This window comes from Lepidochelys olivacea (genome assembly GCF_965140295.1).
Source record: "Lepidochelys olivacea isolate rLepOli2 genome assembly, chromosome: 23".
Taxonomy (NCBI): Eukaryota; Metazoa; Chordata; order Testudines; family Cheloniidae; genus Lepidochelys; species Lepidochelys olivacea.
The window spans coordinates 1,002,149-1,022,189 of NC_140433.1; the positions used below are offsets into that span (position 1 = coordinate 1,002,149).

Below are 20,041 nucleotides of genomic sequence, written 5' to 3' on the forward strand. Positions count from 1 at the left end.
GACTGTTCTGAATGTTTCCTCTGAACACTGTAGGGCTGCCTCAGTTTCCCCTAGGCAGTTCTTAAGTCTCTGGGTGGTGGGATAAGGCAGGGGTGTAATTTGTTGCAGAGCAAAGGGCCAGGGTCCATAAATGGCGACACTCTGTCTCCTGGCCACTGATGGCCTGGGCCCTTCCCCCCTGCTAGGTGAGAGCTAAAGGGTTGGAGAACAAAGGGATCCGGTGCCCTCCTGGGAAAGGGACAAAGCCCAGAGGAGGAGGGGCTGGAGGGAGTTTCAGTTTGGGGCTGGCTGGGACATGGAGTGAAGGGCAGACGTGGTTGTCTGGCTCCCTGCCCCCCAAAATGGACCCAGCTGAAGGGTCCTGTTCTCTGCACCTACAAGCTCTGTGTTAGACCATGTTCCTGTCGTCTAATAAACCTCCTGTGTTACTGGCTGGCTGAGAGTCCCGTCTGCCTGCGGAGTTGGGGGGCAGGACCCTCTGGCTTCCCCAGGACCCCGCCTGGGCGGACTCGCTAGGGGACACGTGTGCCAAGGGGGCATGGGCTGGCGGGAGTGCGTGTGCCGGGGATCACACCCATGGGGGTGATTGAGCATCTTTGTGCCACACGAGCCCGGGGGGGTTGGCCGGTCCGGCACGCTCCGCACACACAAGTGCCAGCAGGTGAGCGTCCCACGTGGCCACGGGTGGGAGTGAGGCCTCTGCCCAGCTCCCCCTGCCTGTTGCTGAGCCCCCCCCCATGCAGCCCCCCGGCCGTTACCTCCCCGGCGTGGAGCTGCCGGAAGCAGTACCCGTAGCCGGCGTCCTCGTGGTACCCGCTGGCGTGGGGGCTGCTCTGGGCCAGGACGGTGTAGAGGGCGTTGGCGGGCGGCTGCCCCGGGGCGCTGGGCTCACTCACCCGCTCCACCTGGTGGATGGTCACCGAGGCCTCGGGGGGGTGCTGCACGTGGACGTTCACCATGGACAGGGCACCTGAGGGGGCAGAGAGGGGCAGTGCCGGGGTGGGGGGTGGGGCAGAGCCAGGGACCGGGCCGATCCAAGGGGAGGAGGTTGCGTATGGGGCCAGTCCCTGCAAAGCCCCCAGCTCAGCTCCCACGGTGCACCCCCCCACCTGCTCCCCAGGGAGACACATTCCCCCCCCCGGCCATCCCAGCCTAGCCCCCCCGGGGCCCCTTACCGTCCCGCTCCTGCTGGTGGTTGGCGAGGGGCAGGGTGTAGACGGATTTGGTGAGGGGCTGCGGCCCCCCTGGGCTGTCTTCCTTCTGCGCTGGGGCCGGGGCCTGGGGCCGGGGGGCCGGGATCTGGCAGAACTTGCCGGTGAAGCTGGGGGGGCAGAGACACTGGTCCTTCTTGATGCAGACCCCTCCGTTCTGGCAGAGCAGGGGGCACAGGACTGCAAGGCAAAGGCGCAAGTCAGGGGGTACCGGGGAGCGTCTCCCCCGAGGGGGGCTGCAGGGGTCTGCTGCCTATTGGGGAGCGAAGGGCAGGGCCCAGGGACACCCACCCCCGAGTGCCCCTCCCAGGGCTGCCTGCAGTGGGAGGGGCCAGCTGGGGAGGTCTGGTTGGGTCACATCGTGGGTGGGAGCCAAGCGCCTTCGGTGGGGGGCTGTGAGAGGGCCTGGCTTGTGTCTCGCTGAACCAGCGCGTCTGGATAGATGGGGCTGGGCTGGCCCAGACCCTGAGCGACACACAGGGGGCTGTGGGTCAGGAGTGAGGGGCACCAGCAGGGCCAGGGTAGCGGGGGGCTGCGGGTGGGAGTGAGGGACACCAGCAGGGCCATGGGGGGGCAGGGCCGGGGTAGCGGGGGGCTGCGGGTGGGAGTGAGGGACACCAGCAGGGCCATGGGGGGGCAGGGCCGGGGTAGCGGGGGGCTGAGGGTCGGGAGTGAGGGGCACCAGCAGGGCCGTGGGGGGGCAGGGCCGGGGTAGCGGGGGGCTGAGGGTTGGGAGTGAGGGGCACCAGCAGGGCCGTGGGGGGGCAGGGCCGGGGTAGCGGGGGGTTGCAGGTCAGGAGTGAGGGGCACCAGCAGGGAAGGGGGGGCAGGGCTGGGGTACCGGGGGGCTGCGGGTCGGGAGTGAGGGGCACCAGCAGGGCCGGGGGGGCAGGGCCGGGGTACCGGGGGGCTGCAGGTCAGGAGTGAGGGGCACCAGCAGGGAAGGGGGGGCAGGGCCGGGGTACCGGGGGGCTGCAGGTCAGGAGTGAGGGGCACCAGCAGGGAAGGGGGGGCAGGGCTGGGGTACCGGGGGGCTGCGGGTCGGGAGTGAGGGGCACCGGCAGGGCTGGGGGGGCAGGGCCGGGGTACCGGGGGGCTGCAGGTCAGGAGTGAGGGGCACCAGCAGGGAAGGGGGGGCAGGGCCGGGGTACCGGGGGGCTGCGGGTCGGGAGTGCGGGGCACCGGCAGGGCCGGCGGGGGCAGGGCCGGGGTAGCGGGGGGCTGCAGGTCGGGAGTGAGGGGCACCGGCAGGGCCGCAGGGGGCAGGGCCGGGGTGTGGGGGGCTGTGGGTCGGGAGTGAGGCAGCTCGTCCCTTGTCTGGCCGTTGCAGGCTCCCAGCACAAAGGCACAGCTGCCGGGCGGTGGGGGGCGGGGGGGCCTGGCTGGATCCAGATGTTCCTCCCACGCAGTTCAGCCATTAACCCTTAGGGTGCTGGGGCCAGTTACCGCCATCCCCCCCCTCCCCCGGCCCTGGGCAGGACGCCGTGGAGGGTCTGTCCTGGGGGGACCTTCAGGGACCCAAAGCTCCAGCCCTGTTGCCCCCCAGCTGGGCCGAGATCCCACCAGGAGCCACCTCAGCCCTGACACACTCCCTCCCTGTGGGAATGGCTCAGCCAGGCCCCAGGACGCCTGGGTCCCTCTGGGCTGCGATGGCTGGGAAATGGGCCCAAGAACCCGGCGCCAGGGCTGCGGGGGGAGTCGGGGGGGGGCCCGCGCCAGGGACGGGCAGAGACCCAGCAGCTCATCTCACACCGACCCAGAGCAGCCTGGGGCTGGGCTGGACCCACAAAAGCTGAGTGCCCCCCCCAGCCACGGTGCCCCCCCAGCCCCAGCCACCTCCCCCTCACCCCAGCGCCTCCCCCCAAACTGGCTGTGGTCCAAATGCACAGATGTTCCCAGCCCAGCCAGCTGTGCCCCCTCCCCCGCCCCAGACGTTGGTGGACCCTTGGCAGGCCGAGTCCCCCCCACGCGGGGGCTGAGCAGCTCGAGGAGACGCCAGGAACCGAGATGTGGGGGTCAGGCAGCCTCAGAGCTGCTGGCACGGGGCCCCCTGAGCTTAAACCAGCCCCTCACGGGAAGGGGGCAGAGCCCTCCTGGGGGCACGGGAGGGGGCTTTGTCTGCAAAGACGCTGAGTGCCGGGGAGGGGGGCTCTGCCTCATCCCCTCGCAGGCCCCCTGCCTGAAATGAGCTGGGGGAGGGGGCGTCTGCAGCCCAACTGCCCCCCAAGTGCCCAGGACTGAGGGGAACACCCCCCGTGGCCGGGGACCCCATCAGCCTCAGCAGCTGGGAACCGCTGAGGAAGGGGGCTGCTGGGAACTGGCCCGGGGGGGTATTCCTCAGAAAGCTCCCCCCCCAGTCTGCCCCCCCCCGCTGTTCCCAGCATATCTGGGGCCCCGGGGCCCCGCCACCAGCCCCACAGCCAGCAGGTCCCTATGGGGTGGGCGGTGCCTGCCCAGGGCGTGGCTGTGGGTCCAGCCAGCAAGGGGGCCCCGCAGCAGGACGCGGCAGGGGGGCCAGAGGAGACGCTGTCTGGCACTCGGCAGGGGCTGGCAGAGCTCAGGGGGGCCGTGCCCGGAGGGGGGGTGGAGGGTGCCCCGAGGGACCCAGGCAGCCAGGCCGTGGCTTGCACTCTCCCCTCGGCCCCTGACATTGGGGGCCGCCTCCCCCGGAGCCCTCCAGGGCTGGGGCGCAGCCTGGGCAGTGTCCCAGGGGACGGGAACTGGGCTGGGGACACGGCCCCGGCAGGACAGACACCCCCAGCCCGGAGCGCTGGGGACACGGGGGGCTCGGCTGGGTAACCTCAGCTGGAGAGACGGCGCCTCCGCTCAGCTCCACGCCCAGGGAAACTGAGGCACCGGGTGGGGAAGGGCCTCACTCAAGGTAGAATCTAGGCACCCTGGAGCCCAGCCTGCCCCGCATCCCCCCACCCCCCACTCGCTACAACCACTGGCCCCACTCCTCTCCCCGAGCCAGGCGAGAACCCAGGCGTCCGGAGGCAGCAACTCGGACTCCCTTGCCTGAGGCCCTTGTTTATTCTCCAAATTCCCAGGTTTCGCCCCCGGACGTTTGGGTGGGTCCAGTCGCCGAGCCGGGGAGGGGCTGGCTCCGGACGAGGGGTCCACACCCACCTGGGGCTGGGGCGGGGGGGCGGTCACACACGAGGGGCTGGGGATGAGCTCATGGGGCAGCGTGGGCGGGACCCAGAGCAGCTGGGACAGGCTGGGAAAAGCCTCCCCCAGCTCCCGGCCAGAGCTAAACCTATAGCCCCCGCCAGCCCCCCAGAGCCCCCCACTTCCAGCTGTGACCCCCCAAGAGTCCCCAGCCAGCCCTGACCCCCGCCAGTGCCTCAGAGCCCCCCACATCCAGCTGTGAAAGCCCCTCAGAGCCCCCCCATCCAGCTGTGACCCCAGCCAACCCCCAGCCAGCCCTGACCCCCGCCAGCCCCCCACATCCAGCTGGGACCCCCAACAGTCCCCAGCCAGCCTTGACCTCTGACAGCCCCTCAGCCCCAGCCCCATAGCAACTCCTCAGCCACAGCCCCCCAAGCCTTCCCCCCGCCCCGGTGCAGGCAGCAGGGACAGGAAAGGCCGGAGGACAGTGACTGAGCTGGGGGGGTGGGGGGCATGCTGCATCCCAGACCCCCAGGCTGCCCCACGGCATGGGGGTGCCTGGAGAGAGTATGGGGGGGCATTGCCACTCCCACGCTGTAGGGCAGCCTGGGGGTCCGGGATACAGCATGGGGCCCCCTCCCCCCGCTCAGCCTGGTGGGGCGAGGTGGGGGCAACCCCACACAGGAGCACACGGGGCAGCTGGGTGGGGCAGCCCGGCACCTCCTACCCCACGGAACCGGGGTCCGGGCCAAGACGGGCAGCTCAGCTCCCAGCCACGCACCCCGCAGCCCCCCTCAGCCAGAGATCCCAAAGCTCCCCCTGCCCAGCCCCACGGCGTCCCAGTGGCCCAGCCCCACGCGGTTGTGATGCCAGCCAGCGCCCGCAGGTGCAGGCCCTTGGCCGCCGGGCCGGGAGCGAAGGGGCCAGCGGGAGCCCTGCGGCTGGCCCGGGGGCGGGGGCTGCAGGGCCCCCCGGCGCAGGCGGGGTGGGGGCCCGGCCGCCGAGGGCGCCCTGCAGCCGGGGGGAGCCGGGCGTGGCCCCGGTACTCACAGACGCGGAAGCCGGCGGCGCGGGCGGCGGGGCCGGCGTGGTCCCCGCTGTAGAGCACGGTGGCGTTCCCACGCTCGCAGCGGTGGGCGCAGCGGGGCCCGGCACAGTGGACGCGGCACACCGTGGGGGTGAACAGCACCCGCAGCTGGCCGGGGGCCTGGGCGGCGGCCGGGGGCCGGCGGGCGGCCAGCAGGAGCAGGGCCGCGGGCAGCAGCAGGCAGGCGAGGGCTCCGGCCATGCCTGCGCCTCTGCTCCGGCTCCGCACCGAGTGCCCGGGCGGCTAATTGGAAGCAGCGCGGGGAGCTGGGCTGGGCCGGGTTCCAGCAACAATGTTTGTGAGGGACCTGAGCCACCGCCGGCTGCGTTAACTCTTCCCGGCCCCGCGCCCGGCGCCCGCAGCCGGCCCCCCGCGCCCTGCTGGCCCCCGCCCGCGCCCTGCTGCCCCCGCCCGCGCCCTGCCCTCACCAGCCGCTCACGGGTGTCGCCCGGATTCACCAGTGCAAGCTCATGGGCACCAGCAGCCGTGCCCCCCCCCCAGCACACATGCAGAGCCTCGGCTGTGCCCCCCAGTGACCTGACCGCGGCCCCCCCAGCCGAGCCCCCCTCCTTTGCTGCAGACAATGTAGCAGGCAACGGGCAGGAGACCCTCCTCGGCATTGGTGTGGGGGCAGCGTGAGCAGAGGCTGGGTGCCAGGTGTCCTGGCCGGGGGGGGGCAGGGGGGCTCTGGGCCGTCCCCAGAGGGACAATTCACCCATGAGGTCATGCCCAGTTGCCATGGAGACAGCTGTGATGTCACCTTTTCCTGCCAAAGTCCAGGGGGGGGGAGAAGATGGGGGAGGGGAACGAAGAAGCAGCTGCCCCCCCTCAGTCCTGCCTGCCAGTCACCCAACCCTGCACATCTCCTGAGTGGGAAACAAGAGAGGCCCCCCCCAGCTCCGTGGTGCCCCTCACTCCCAACCCGCAGCCCCCTGCCAGGCCAGCCCTGGGCTCCCCCCAGCTCCGTGGTGCCCCTCAGTCCCGACCCACAGCCCCTGCCAGCCCAGCCCTGGGCTCCCCGCATGCCCTTGTGCGACAATGTGGGACTGTTCTTAATGTTCTCTCTGAATATTGGGTGGGTGCCTCAGTTTCCCCTAGGCAGTTCTTAAGTTTCTAGGTGGGGGGATCTGGGGGTGTGATTGTCGCAGAGCCCTGGGGCCAGTGTGATGGCGTCTGCACAGAGACTGGCCGACATGCTGTCTCCGGGCCGACTGAAGGGGCTGGAGAACAAAGGGATCAGGTGGCCTCCTGGCCAGGAGAGAGACAAAGGCCGGAGGGGCTGGAGAGTTTCAGCTTGGAGCTGGCTGGGGAAATGGAGGGAGGGCCAGGGGGGGCTCTGGGCTCCCTGCCTCCCAAGATGGACCTGACTGAGGGAGTCCCATGGGCTGCACCTACAAGCTCTGTGTTGGACCATGTTCCTGTCATCCAATAAACCTCCTATTTCCCCAGCGGGCTGAGAGTCCCGTCTGACTGCGGAGTTGGGGGGCAGGGCCCTCTGGACCCCCCCAGGACCCCGCCCGGGGAGACTCGCTGTGGGAAGCGCACAGTGGGGCAGGGGAGGCTGGAGGCTCCGGGGCCAGACCCAGGAAGGTGGAAGGTGGGGACGCGTCGTGCCCTGGGGACAGTCGGCGCCGAGAGGGGAGGTTCCCCAGAGTCCTGCCCGGCTCTGGGGGAGCAGGTCCCGGGCATCGCCCCAGTGACTCCCTGTCCCAGTGACCCCTGTGCAGCAAGGGGGGTGGGGCTCTGCCCTGGCTCTGGGGGGCCTCTCTGGTGCCCCCCCCCCCACAGCCGTTTCATTGTCATGTCAGAGCCTGGGAAAAGTGCCAGTTAATTAGCTAAATGCTCGTTACAGCTGCCAGGGTCATGGGGGAGGGAGCCAGGGAGGGAGCAGCAATGGGGCAGCTGGCCCCAGTGAGCCCCCTCCCTGCCAATGGGGGGCTGGAGGGCAACTACCTTCCTGGGGCAAGTGGCAGGGGAAGGACCAGGCTGGTGGGGCCACCCTTCCCCCACCCTGCCCTCCAGACCCTCCCCACTGCCCCTCACCCCCTGCATGGCCCGCCCCCCACCAACTCCACCCTGCCCCTTACCAGGCCGAGGGCTGCGGTGCAGGGTCTGCCCGCTCTTGGGGGGCCGGGTGCTGGGGGGGGGCGCGGGGCGGGCGGCCCGGCCCCGCTGGGCTTCCAGGTGCTTGGCCAGCACCGACGCCATCTTGTCCGTGGGGCCAGCGGCCCGGCGCCGCAGCACAGCCTGGAGCTCTGCCAGCCTGGGGGGGAGCGGGGCATTGAGCGGGGGGGGCACCGCGGCCAGAGACCTCCCTGTTCCCCGCCTCTGCCGACCCCCTAGTGGCCCCCTACCCTCCAGTTCCCCCTCTGCCCCTTCCCCCACCCACTGACCCCCCAGGGACCCCCCTATCCTCCAGTGCCCCCTCTGCCCCTTCCCCCACCCCCAACCACCCCCTGCCCACAGTGACCCTCCTTCCCCTTCCCCCACCTCTCCCCCCAGAAACCCCCTCCCCCTAGTGACCGCCTGCCTCCCACCTGCTGCCCCCCCAGGAACCCCCTGCCCCCCCTGCCCCTTCCCCCACCCACCAACCCCCCATGGCCAAGCTGGGCAGCTCCTTGGTCTTCCCCCACCCCCAGTTCAGCTGGGACATGAGCTCAGGGCCTTGGCTGGCTGCCTGGGCCCCCGCCCCGGCCAGCCAGGAAGGGCAGGGCCTGGGAACCGCCGGGGCCCCCCCAAACCACATGGATCAGCCCCCGCATGGGAACCTGACCCCGCAGCGGGACAGACCCTGCCCCCCAGGCTGGGGGCCCCCCACCTGCAGCACAGGAGACCCCAGCAGCTGGGAGGTGGGCTGGGGGGCATCAGAGCCCCCTGGGGAGAGGCCGAGCAGCCCAGGGGCCCGATGCTGCTGAGCCCCCCGCAAGCCCCCTCTCCTGCCACCCTAGAGCATCGGCTACCAAATAGGGGCCGACAGCAGCAGGCCGGGGGGGGGGTGGGATTTTAATAGGTCTATAAATAGCCCCGGAGCAGCCAGAGAGACACAGCGTCGCCCCCCGGGCTCCAGGTGGGGGAGGGGGTCCACTCTGGGGGCGCTGGCCCCCAGCCATTAGCCCCCCGTGTTGTTCCCCCATGGGGGGGCATGTATCCTGGGGGGTGTTGGGGGGCTCATGGGGAGTCTGCGCTGCCCCTGCCCCCAAAGAACTCATAGCCGATCCACCCCATGCACCCCAAACCAGGGCCCTGGAGCACCCCAAAATCATCCAGGCTAATGGGGGGGGCTCCCCAGCTCCCCATGGGGCATGGCTGGACCCAAGGGAATAATTTGCAGTGAGATTTTAGAGGAACAGATCAGAATCACAGAGGCCCCCCCTCAGTTAGTCCCCGATCACCCAAAAGGCCTCACCCCCCAATCACCCCACGGCCCTTGCCCCGCCCCAATCATCCCTTCCCTACAGCCCTCACCTCCCTGATCACCCCTTCCCCACAGCCCTCAGCCCCGGTCACCCCACGGCCCTTGCCCCCCAATCACCCCCTGGTCCCTGCCCCCCTGGTCACCCCACGGCCCTTGCCCCCCAATCACCCCCTGGTCCCTGCCCCCCTGGTCACCCCATGGCCCTCACCCCCTAATCACCCCATTCCCCAAGGCCCTCAGCCCCCAGGTCAACCCCCTCCCCACAGCCCTCACCCCCTGATCGCTCCCCTCCCCACGGCCCTCGCTCCCCCCGATCACCCCATGGCCCCCGCCCCACTTACGTCAGCGGCTGCCAGTGCACGGACGCTGCCCTCCTAGCGTTGGGGGCTGTGGGGCGCGGGGCGGAGGCGCTGGTCGGGCGGGGACTGGACCCTGGGGGGAGCCCCAAGGGGGGTTCAGGGGGCACCAGCTGCTCACACCGGCGGCCAGCGAACCCCGGGCGGCAGGTGCAGACTTGGGGCTCCTGGCATAGCCCCCCATTGCGGCACTTTGGGGTGCAGATGGCTGGAGGGAGACACGAGAGGTCACGGGGGAGGGGAGACACGAGGGGTCTCCCCGTCCCCCCCAACATTGGCTCCCCCCAGCCCCCGCTGCTTCCCTCCCACAACTCCCCCAGTAATCCCCAATCCCCAACCTCCTCATTCCCCCCTCCACTTCCCAGCCCCTGCCCCCCAGGTCCCCCCCACTTCCCAGCCCCCACCCCGCACTCCCCCCGACCTCCCAGCCCCCACCACTTCCCATGGCCCAGGGGTCTGTGCCCCCAAACCAGGACAGGGGACAGCTTGGCTTCCTCCCCAGGGTCCCCTCTCCTGGCCTGGGAGGTGGGGAGGGTGATGCTGACCCCGAACATGTGGGTGGAGGGAAGGAAGGGGGTCTGGGCAGGCTCCCCCCAGGAGTCACGCCCCCCCCCCCCACATAACCAGCCCTGGGCTTTGCAGGTGGGGGTCTGCTGCCACCTGCAGCCCAGACTGGGAGCAGCAGCGGGGGGGGTGGAGTTGGGGGGGGGAAGTGGGGCAGGAAGGAACCAGGAAGGGGGAGGCACATTCCCGGGGGAGGAGGGACAGAACTCCTCAGTGATTGCCCTGGAGATGGGGGCCCCACTCGGTGTTCCTGGCCCCCCCTCCAGTGTCCCAGGTCCCCTGTCTCCCCCCCCCAGTACCTTTTGTGCACTTCTGGGTTTTGGGAGCCAGGCTCCAGCCTGGGCAGCAAGTCACTCCGCACACGTGGGGGCTGCAGAGGAGACAGATGCAGTGAGGGGGGACCCCAGGGCCAGCCCCACCCCAACCCCCACCCCTGCCCCAGGACTCTGCGCCCCGCAAGGCTCTGCCTGACCTGGCTCCCCTCCCCCACTCAGTCCTGGGGCACAGACCAGATCCAGCCCCCACCAGCAGGGTCCCCCACCAGAACAGCCCCTCAATAGCCCCCCAAGATCCAGCCCCCATCCCCTGCAGAACCAGGCCTAGCCCCCACACCCAGCCTCATGGGGGGTTGGTGCTGAGACACCCAAGCTCTCCAGGATGGGGGGCCAAAGAGGTAGAGGGGGCTGAGGCTGCCTGAGTTAACAGAACCCTCTCCCCATGAGGTGGCCATCAATGCAGGTCCTCCCATTGGGGAGGGAAGAGCCAGGACTCCTGGGTTCTGTCCTGGCTCTGGGAGGGGGCGTGACGAAGTGCGACCGTTCTTAATGTTTTCTTTGAATACTGTGTGGGTGCCTCAGTTTCCCCTAGGCAGTTCTTAAGTAGTGGTGGGATCAGGGGGTGTGATTGTGGCAGAGCCCTGGGGCCAGCATGATGGCGTCTGCACAGAGAATGGCCGATACCCTGTCTCCTGGCCACTGATGGCCTGGGCCCCCCCGCAAAGGTGCCATCTGAGGGGGCTGGAGAACAAAGAGATCAGGTGGCCTCCTGGCTGGGAGAGAGACAAAGGCCGGAGGGGCTGGAGAGTTTCAGTTTGGAGCTGGCTGGAGAAATGGAGGGAGGGCAAGATGGGGCTCTGGCCTCCCTGCCTCCCAAGACGGACCTGGCTGAGGGGTCCTGTTCTCTGCACCTACAAGCTCTGTGTTAGACCATGTTCCTGTCGTCTAATAAACCTTCTGTTTCCTCGGCTGGCTGAGAGTCCCGTCTTACTGCGGAGTTGGGGGGCAGGACCCTCTGGCTTCCCCAGGAGCCCCGCCTGGGCGGACTCGCTGGGGGAAGTGCACGGAGGGGCAAAGGATGCTGAATGCTCCAAGGTCAGACCCAGGAAGGTGGAGCCGGGGGAGCTGTGTGTCCTGCAGACAGGCTGCTCCCAGAGAGGAGACTTCCCCAGAGTCCTGCCTGGCTTCATGGGGAGCAGCTCCAGAGCATCGCCTGGGGACTCCGTGATAACTGGTGGCAGGGGTGGGATCTACTGCACCCCATGAATGGCGCTTCTTGCAGTGAGTGGGGAGCAGTAAAACGAAGGGGGATTAACAAGGACCAGGCGTGCTGAAGGCTCACAGAGGAGCAGTTTCGGGGGGCAGAGGAGCTACTGTGACACAGTAGGGAGCGGTGTTGACCTGGGAATGTGGCAGGGGAGTTTCATTGGGGATGGGAGACCTGAGAGCCTGTCACCTGAGCCAGGAGGGGGAGGGGGAGGGGGAGGTAGCACCTCTGCCTGGGAAACTGGACAAAGGCCGCAGGAGGGAGCCTGCCGAGGGGTTTTGATTTCAGTTTGGGGGTGGGTGGAGGAATGCAGGGAACCCCAGGGCTGGGGTCTAAGCTCCCTGCTCCCCCAGAAGGACTTGACTGAGGGGTCCTGGTTGTACCCACAAGCTCTGTTTTGGACTGTGTTCCTGGTGTCCAATAAACCTTCTGTTTTACTGGCTGGCTGAGAGTCTCAGTGGATCCCAGGAAGAGGGGTGCAGGGCCTGGACTCCCCCACACTCCGTGACAACTGGTGGCAGCGGTGGGATGTACTGCACCCCGTGGACGGTGCTTCCTGCAGTAAGTGACTGGGGAGCAGTAAAACGAAGGGGGATTGACGGGAACCAGGCGTGCTGAAGATTCAGAGAGACGATTCCAGGGGGCGGTTAACCCCTGGGAGTGTGTGACCAGAGAGAAGGACTTTTGCAGTAACAGGGTCCCCCGGGGGATTGCAGCGAGCGGTCCCAGGGACGGAGGAGTCTGCAGCTCGACCCTGGCAAAGAGGGGGTGACCTCAAGAAGGACTGGCACACGAGGGGTTCTCCTTGGAAACCGTGGGAAGCTGCCCGGCCTGCGAGTGGCCAGCAGGGAGATGTACGCTAAACGCCTTAAGAGCGACCTGGTGGAGCTGTGCAGGCAGAGGGGGCTGCGCATTGGGGGGTCCACCAAGGAACAGCTGATTGCCCAGTTGGAGGAGAGGGATCGCTTGGATGACCCGATCCCTGCCCCTGAGGGAAACCCAGTGAATACCGAGGGCACCCTGACCCTGGCACCCAGCAGGGGATCCTCCCTGCGGAGCTCCCCATCCCTGGAGCGGATGCAGCTGGAATGGGAGAGGGAGATGAAAATGAGGGAGCTGGAGGATCATGAAAAGCAGCGTTGGCCTGAGCAGGAGGAGAAGGGGAAACAGAGGCAGCATGAAGAGAAGCAGAGACAGCATGAGCTGGAGCTGGCCAGGCTGAGGAGCAGTGGGACCCCGGCTGGGGTGAGTGAGGGGGGACCCAGGACGGCAAGGAGCTTTGATAAGTGCCTCCTGGCCCAGCGGAAGGAGGGGGAGGACATAGATAGCTTCCTGACGGCCTTTGAGAAGGCCTGCGAGATGCACAGGGTTGACCCTGCAGACAGGCTCCAGTTTCTCACCCCCGCACTGGACCCCAAAGCTAACCCATGATGCCCCAGGCAGCAGCTGCCGCAGAACTGTGACTGGCCCCGAGTCTGGGATGTGGCCCAGTGGCACGGCAGGTCCTGCAACCCCGGCCAGAGGGAGGGGGAAGGCTGGGATCAGGGTGAAGCCCCCTTGAGACCCCGACCCATCATAGAGGAACCTTTCCAGAAGGGGGCTATGGATATAGTGGGGCCCCGCAGCAAGGCGACCCGGGCAGGGAAGAAATACGTCCTGGGGGTGATGGATCTCGTCACCCGCTACCCAGGGGCGGGGGCTCTGTCCTCCACCGAGGCAGACACCAGGGCAGACGCGCTGCTGACCATCTTCAGCAGAGGGAGGGTCCCCAGCGAAGTCGTTACAGACCAGGGGTCCAATGTCCTGTCAGCCCGGCTCTGGGGCTGGTGGGAGAAATGGGGGGTCTGGCCCACCTGGGCCTCTGCAGGTCACCCTCCACCCCACGGGCTGGTGGAGAGAGTCTATGGGACCCTGGGGATGATGCTGAGGACTTCTATGGATCAGCATCCACAGGACGGGACAAGTTCCTGCCCCACCCGTGGTATGGGGACGTGCCCCAGGAATCCACCGGGTTCTTCCCTTTGAGCTGCTGTGTGGGAGGAGAGTGAGGGGACCCCTGGACCTGGAAAGGGAGGATTGGGAGGTGAAGGGGGGAGATCCCCTGGGGGATCTCTTCCCTGTGGTGGGAGCCAGTCCTCCCATCAGGTGTCCCCCGTTCAGAGTCACTGGGAAAACAGCCCAGAGCCTGGAGAGAGAGGTCAAGGACATGCGGGCTTTAGAGATGATCCAGCCCTTCAACAGCCCATGGGCCTCACCCGGGGGGCTGGTCCCCAAGAAAGACGGGTCGATCTGGTTCTGTGGGGACTATCGGAAGCTCAATGCCATTACCGTGTCCAATGCCTACCCCATGCCTAGGCCTGGTGAGATCCTAGACAAGCTGGGGGGGCTCGTGTGACGAAGTGGGCCTGTTCTTAATGTTTCCTCCGAATATTGTGGGGGTGCCTCAGTTTCCCCTTGTGACGAAGTGGGACTCTTCTTAATGTTTCCTCTGAATAGTGTGGGGGTGCCTCAGTTTCCCCTAGGCAGTTCTTAAGTATCTAGGTGGTGGGGTAAGGGTGTATGATCATTGCAGAGCCCTAGAGGGCAGGTGTGTGCAGGGGTCTGGACACAGAGAATGGCCGACACCCTGTTTCCTGGCAACGGATGGCCTGGGCCCTTCCCCCCTACAAGGTGAGAGCTAAAGGGTTGGAGAACAAAGGAATCAGGTGACCACCTGGCCCGGGAAAGGGACAAAGCCCAGAGGAGGAGGGGCTGGAGGGAGTTTCAGTTTGGGGCTGGCTGGGACATGGAGTGAAGGGCAGATGTGGTTGTCTGGCTCACTGCCCCCAAAATGGACCCAGCTGAGGGGTCCCGTTCTCTGCACCTGCAAGCTCTGTTTTAGACCATGTTCCTGTCGTCTAATAAACCTTCTGTTTTACTGGCTGGCTGAGAGTCACGTCTGAATGCGAAGTTGGGGGGCAGGACCCTCTGGCTTCCCCAGGAGCCCCGCCTGAGCGGACTCGCTGGGGGAAGCGCACGGAGGGGCAGAGGATGCTGAATGCTCCGAGGTCAGACCCAGGAAGGTGGAAGCTGTGTGAGCTGTGTGTCCTGAAGACAGGCTGCTCACAGAAAGGCGACTGCCCCAGAGTCCTGACTGGCTTCATGGGGAGCAGTTCCAGAGCATCGCCCAGGGACTCCGTGACAACTGGTGGCAGCGGTGGGATGTACTGCACCCCGTGGATGGCGCTTCCTGCAGTAAGTGACTGGGGAGCAGTAACACGAAGGGGGATCGCCGAGGACATGGCCTGCTGAAGGCTTAGAGAGGAGCGGTTTCGGGGGGCGGTTAACCCCTGGGAGTGTGTGACCAGCGAGAAGGACTGTGCAGTAATGGGGTCCCCCTGGGGACTGCAGTGAGCAGTCTCAGGGGAGGAGGAGCCTGCAGCTTGGCGCGGGGAGAGAGAAGGACTTTTGCAGTAACAGGGTTCCCCTGGGGATTGCAGCGACCAGTCCAAGGGGCGGAGGAGTCTGCAGCTCGACCCTGGCAAAGAGGTGGTGACCTTGAGAAGGGCTGGCACACTAGGGGTTCTCCCTGGAAACCGTGGGGAAACTGAGGCACCCCCACAATATTCGGAGGAAACATTAAGAACAGGCCCACTTTGTCACAGCTCGTTACCTCTTTACTATGGATGTCACCAAAGGCGACTGGCAGGTGCCTTTGTACCCAGCTGCCAAGTTGAAATCTGCCTTCACCAGCCCTTTGGGGCTCTCTGAGTTCCTGGTCCTGCCTTTCGATCTCAAGGGGGCATTGGCCACCCCCCAGCACCGGGTGAATCCGGTACTGAGGGGGATGGAGAACTTGGCCCTGGTGTACGCTGAGGATATCGGTGTCTTTAGCCAGGCCTGGGAGGAACACGTGTCCCAGGTGAAGAGGGGGCTGGGTCGCCCGAAGCAGGCAGGACTGACGGCAACAGCTGGAAGGTGGGGATGACAGAGGCGTCATACCTGGGCCACAAGGTGGGGAGCGTCTGCCCAAGTGCAGAGCCGACCCAGGTCAAGATGGGGGCTCTTAACCAAGAGAGCCCAAATCGCAGCCCTCCAGACTGAAGCGCTGAGAGCAGACCCGATCCCAGTTTGACCCCCTGGGGTTTTGGGGTGGCAAAAGGGCACAAGCTGCATAAACCTTTCCACCTGTGGCCTGTGAGTACCATCGACCACCCCCGACCAAAGGGAGGGCATGAAAGTGGAAGGGCCTGGTGTAACTCCCACCAAGGAATGGGAGAGATGCGGGGGCATCCATGGGAACGTTGGCGGCTTCGAACTTCCCCAGGTCACCGGCTAAAGTGACCCCGCTCAGTTCGGTCTCAAAGGGGGGAGAGATGTGACGAAGTGGGACTGTTCTTAATGTTTCCTCTGCATACTGTAGGGGTGCCTCAGTTTCCCCTGTGCCGTTCTTAAGTATCTAGGTGGGGGGATCAGGGGGTGTGATTGTGGCAGAGCCCTAGGGGGCCAGTGTGATGGTGTCTGCACAGACAATGGCCGACACCCTGTCTCCTGGCCACTGATGGCCTGGGCCCTTCCCCCTGCAAGGTGAGAGCTAAAGGGTTGGAGAACAAAGGAATCCGGTGACCTCCTGGCCCGGGAAAGGAACAAAGCCCAGAGGAAGAGGGGCTGGAAGGAGTTTCAGTTTGGGGCTGGCTGGGACATGGAGTGAAGGGCAGACATAGTTGTCTGGCTCACTGCCCCCCAAAATGGACCCAGCTGAGGGGTCCTGTTCTCTGCACCTGCAAGCTCTGTGTTAGACCATGTTCCTGTCGTCGAATAAACCTTCTGTTTCCCCGGCTGGCTGAGAGTCCCGTCTGGCTGCGGAGTTGGGGGGCAGGACCCTCTGGCTTCCCCAGGACCCCGCCTGGGCGGACTCGCTGTGGGAAGCGCACGGAGGGGCAGAGGAGGCTGAATGCTCCGAGGTCAGACCCAGGAAGGGGGAAGCCGGGGGAGCTGTGTGTCCTGCAGACAGGCTGCTCCCCGAGAGGAGACTCCCCCAGAGTCCTGCCTGGCTTCGTGGGGAGCAGCTCCAGAGCATCGCCCGGGGACCCCGTGACAGGGGGGTTGGCAGGGGCAGAGCAGGGGGCTGGGCTGAGAGCTGGTCTCTGGTTCTCACCCCTGGGACGCCTGGTCAGTGGACTTATTTTGCCCTGACCCTGGGGCTGGAGGAGACCCTGGGTCCCCTCTCACCAGGGGGGCTGCATAGACACAACCCCCCCCCAGTCCTGCAGGAACTGGGGGGACGGGACTGGTAGAGGGGCTGGACGGCAGCTCAGGGTCTCCTGGCCCCAAGGCCCCATCACAAGTTAGAGTGAAAGTGGTGGGGGAGGAGCATGGTCAGCCCCTCCCTCTGTGGGCAGCACAATGGGTCCGGGGGCGGGGGGTCACCTGGCTCCGTGGGGGGGACAGGAGGAGGCAATTCCATAGGACAGATGGGAAAGGAGTGGCTGGAAGGGGTGGGGACAGCCCATCCTGGCTCTCAGCCCCCCACCCCCAACCACTAGCCCCCACCCCCTTCCCAGAGCCAGGGAAAGAACCCAGGAGTCCTGGCTCCCAGCCTGTGCCTAAGTCCCCTCCAACCTGTGGGGCGGTGCAGCAGGCTATCAAGGGTGCCCCTCCCCCTGCACCCTAAACCCCTCATCCCCGGCCCCACCCCGGAGCCTGCACCCCCCAGCCAGAGCCCTCACCCCCCCCCCGCACCCCTTGGCCCCACCCCCACCACACATCACCTCCACATTGGGGCACATTATACAAATTCATTTGCATGTGGATGGGAAACGTTAGAGGGAACATTTGCCCTGCGGCCCCCCCAGCAGATCCGGGGTGGCAATGGAGAGAGGCAGGGAGTGCTCTGGCTGGGGAAGGTGGGGGGGGCTGGAGGGGGCAGAGTGGGGGCTGGGGACACCCTGGATGGGGAGGCTGGAGGGGTGGCGGGGGGGCTGGGGATGCTCTGGGGGGGAGGAGCGGGGCAGGGAGTGCTCTGGACGGGGGGAGGGCTGGGGACGCTCTGGACGGGGGGACTGGGGGGGCAGGGGGCTGGGGACTCTCTGGGTGGGGGGGGATGGAGGAGGGCAGGGAGTGCTCTGGACGGGGGGGGCTGGAGGCGGCGGGGGGGGGGCTGGGGACGCTCTGGACGGAGGGGGGTTGGGGGGGCAGGGCTCTAGCAGAGCCTCCTGTGCCCCAAATGGCTTTTGCAGCTGGGAGCCACGTGCAGGAACCGGCCCGCAGCAACTGAGCCACCCCCCCGGCCTGGGGCAGCCCCCCAGCTGTACTGGCCAGGGCCCCTCCTTGCCCTGCCCGGCCCCCAGCCCCACCCCCACCCCCACCACGCGCACGCAGAGGCGGGGGCTCCTCTCCTGGCAGAATCAGGCCCCCCCGGCGCTGCAGAGACGTGGTGGGGGAGGGGCGGCTCCAGAAGGCGGAAACTTGGCCCCGAAATTCCTCAGCCACGTTTCCTCCAGGAGCTGCCAGGGCCCCCCCCCCTGCAGCCCCCCAGCTGCACGGAAAAGCCATCAGCCGCCTGCCCCCCGCCCCGCAACACGCAGCCTGGGGGCCAGGCCTGGGGGGGTGCAGCGGGGCAACCCCCAGACCAGCCAGGGCATCTGACCCCCGCCCCCCCCCGGCACAGGGCCCCGACTCTCAACCCGTGGCCAAGGCTGATCCAGTTCCCAGCCCACTGACACCCCCCAGCTCTGCCGATGCCCCTCACTCCCGACCCGCAGCCCCCTGCTGCACTAGCCCTGGGGCCCCCCAGCCCCAGCTATGCTGGTGCCCCCCAGCCATGATCCCGTGGTTACATGATCCCATTACAAGGTGGATTTGCAGCGGGAATGGAGGGCGGCGGGGGCAGGAGTGAGGGTTAGAGGCAGGAGTGGGGGGCAGGAGTGGGGGCCCCTGCATAACCCAGGATGTTCCGAGGCAGAGCCCCAGAGCCAGGTCCCTGTGGGGCAGGACACTCTGGGACCCAGCCTCCCTCAGCCCCTCTTTGAGGCGGGGGTCCAGCAGTTCTCCCCCCACAGCTCCTGCCGGCTTGTCCCCGGGCAGGACGCCCCAGACTGGGCCTAGCCACTCCAGTGTGCCTGTTGGGGGGCAACACCCCAGAGAACCCCAGACACTCGGCTGGGGCAGTCGGGTCCCAGGGCACTGGGCCGGGGGCTGAACGGCCTGGCTGGGGCCTGGGTGTGTGTCATGAGCCCTGTAGTGCTGAGCCAGTGGGGAGAACTGGAAAGGAGCAGCGCGGACAGGGGGCGCAGGGCTCGGTCTCTATCCCCCACAGCACCTCGCCCTGGAGCCTGAGCCGCTCCCTGCCAGGTCTGGCCTCATCCCCTCTGGGTGCGGATTGAAGGCATTTCCCTTTGGGGCAGCCATGGGCCAAAACCCCCTCAAATGCAAATTCCCCAGACCCCCCTCCCTCAGCACTGGCAGAGCTGAGGGGCCAGGGCCGGGCAGGAGGGAGCTGCGGGTCGGGCGGGAAGGGCCAGTGCCGGGCAGGCGGGGGGCTGCGGGTCGGGCGGGGGGGGGCTGGCGGGGCCCAGGGGTCACGGCTCTAGGACCTCGCGGGGGTCACGGCACCTGCTCAATTTGGGTGGGAAGAGGCCTGTTCTGGTAAGGGAGCTGGGGGCAGGGGAGGGGCGGGGGGCGAGGCGGGGGGGGGGCAGACAGGGGGCGGGCACAGCAGCCCCGCCCCACGGGGGGGGCTGGTCTGCCAGCTCAGCGCCTGCCTGGCCCCTGAGCGTGTTTCCAGATGGAGCCGAGCCCGGGCCCCGGCCACCCCCCGCGGCCTGACGAGGGGAACAGACGCCGCCCAGCCCCGGCACGGAGCGTCCCACCCTGGGATTCCACCCCCCACTCGGCCCCTGCCCCCCAGCTCTGGGCTCCTCCAGCCTGGGCGCTCAGGGAAGCTCGGCCCCCTTAGGGCCCCCCTTTGCTCCGCCAGCCCGGGGGTCCCGGATGTGGAGCCAGCCCCTGCCAAGCCCCCCATGCCCAAGAGGCTGGGGGTGTCGCTCTCCCTCCCGGCCTGGGCTCTGGGGCTGGAGTGCCAGGCGAGGGGCAGGGAGCGAGGGGGGATGGGGGGCGGAGGGGGGCCAGGCGAGGGGGAATGGGGGGACAGAGGGGGGCCAGGCGAGGGGCAGGGAGCAAGGGGGGTGGGGATGGAGACAGATCTGAGCCCATGGCCCCTGGTGGCCCCCAACCTCCCCCCACTCACCTGGCTGCCTTGGGTGCTCGCTGCCCCCGACGGGCCAGGGTCCGGCTGCGCTTCTCCAGGCGGGGGGGTTGGGGCCCGGCGGGGACGGAGCGGCCAGGCCGGGGGGGCTGGTCCCTGGGGGCGGGGCTCAGCACCTGGGACCCAGCGGTGCCCTCCCCTCGCACCTCCAGCAGCTGCAGCGAGGCCAGCAGGGTGAGGGCAGCCAGGGCGGGGGGCTGCATCCTGGCGGGGAGCCCCAGGGCATCCCCCGGGGCGGGGGCGGGGGCAGCGGCAGCGGCGCGGGGAGGGGAGGGGGCCCTAGAGCTCACGGTTTGGGGGGGCCAGGGGCTCGGGGTGCGGGGGGGCCTGGAGCGCGCGGCTCAGGGGGCCCCAGGGGCTCGGGGTGCGGGGGGGCCTGGAGCGCGCGGCTCGGGGTGCGGGGGGGCCCAGGGGCTCGGGGGGCGCAGCTCGGGGTGCAGGGGGGGCCTGGAGCGCGCGGCTCGGGGGGGGCGCGGCTCGGGGTGCGGGGGGGCCAGGGGCTCGGGGCGG

General features: G+C 68.0%; 1 protein-coding gene across 4 annotated transcripts in view; it reads right to left on the bottom strand.

The window, feature by feature from the left end:
- LTBP4 (latent transforming growth factor beta binding protein 4) overlaps positions 1-19,734 on the bottom strand; it is a gene marked incomplete at its 5' end in the record, with an annotated part of 38,216 nt that extends 18,482 nt beyond the window's left edge. For 3 of the 4 annotated variants that reach the window (XM_084612248.1, XM_084612249.1, XM_084612247.1), the window contains 3 exons: positions 759-970; positions 1,176-1,391; positions 5,373-5,625. In XM_084612248.1, coding sequence (XP_084468374.1) covers positions 759-970; positions 1,176-1,391; positions 5,373-5,610 — 666 coding nt within the window. Of the gene's footprint in view, positions 1-758; positions 971-1,175; positions 1,392-5,372; positions 5,626-7,496; positions 7,673-9,165; positions 9,389-10,043; positions 10,115-19,513 lie in introns of those variants that run through there. The other variant, XM_084612246.1, reaches the window with a different exon arrangement.
- Between the last annotated feature and the right edge of the window lie 307 nt (positions 19,735-20,041).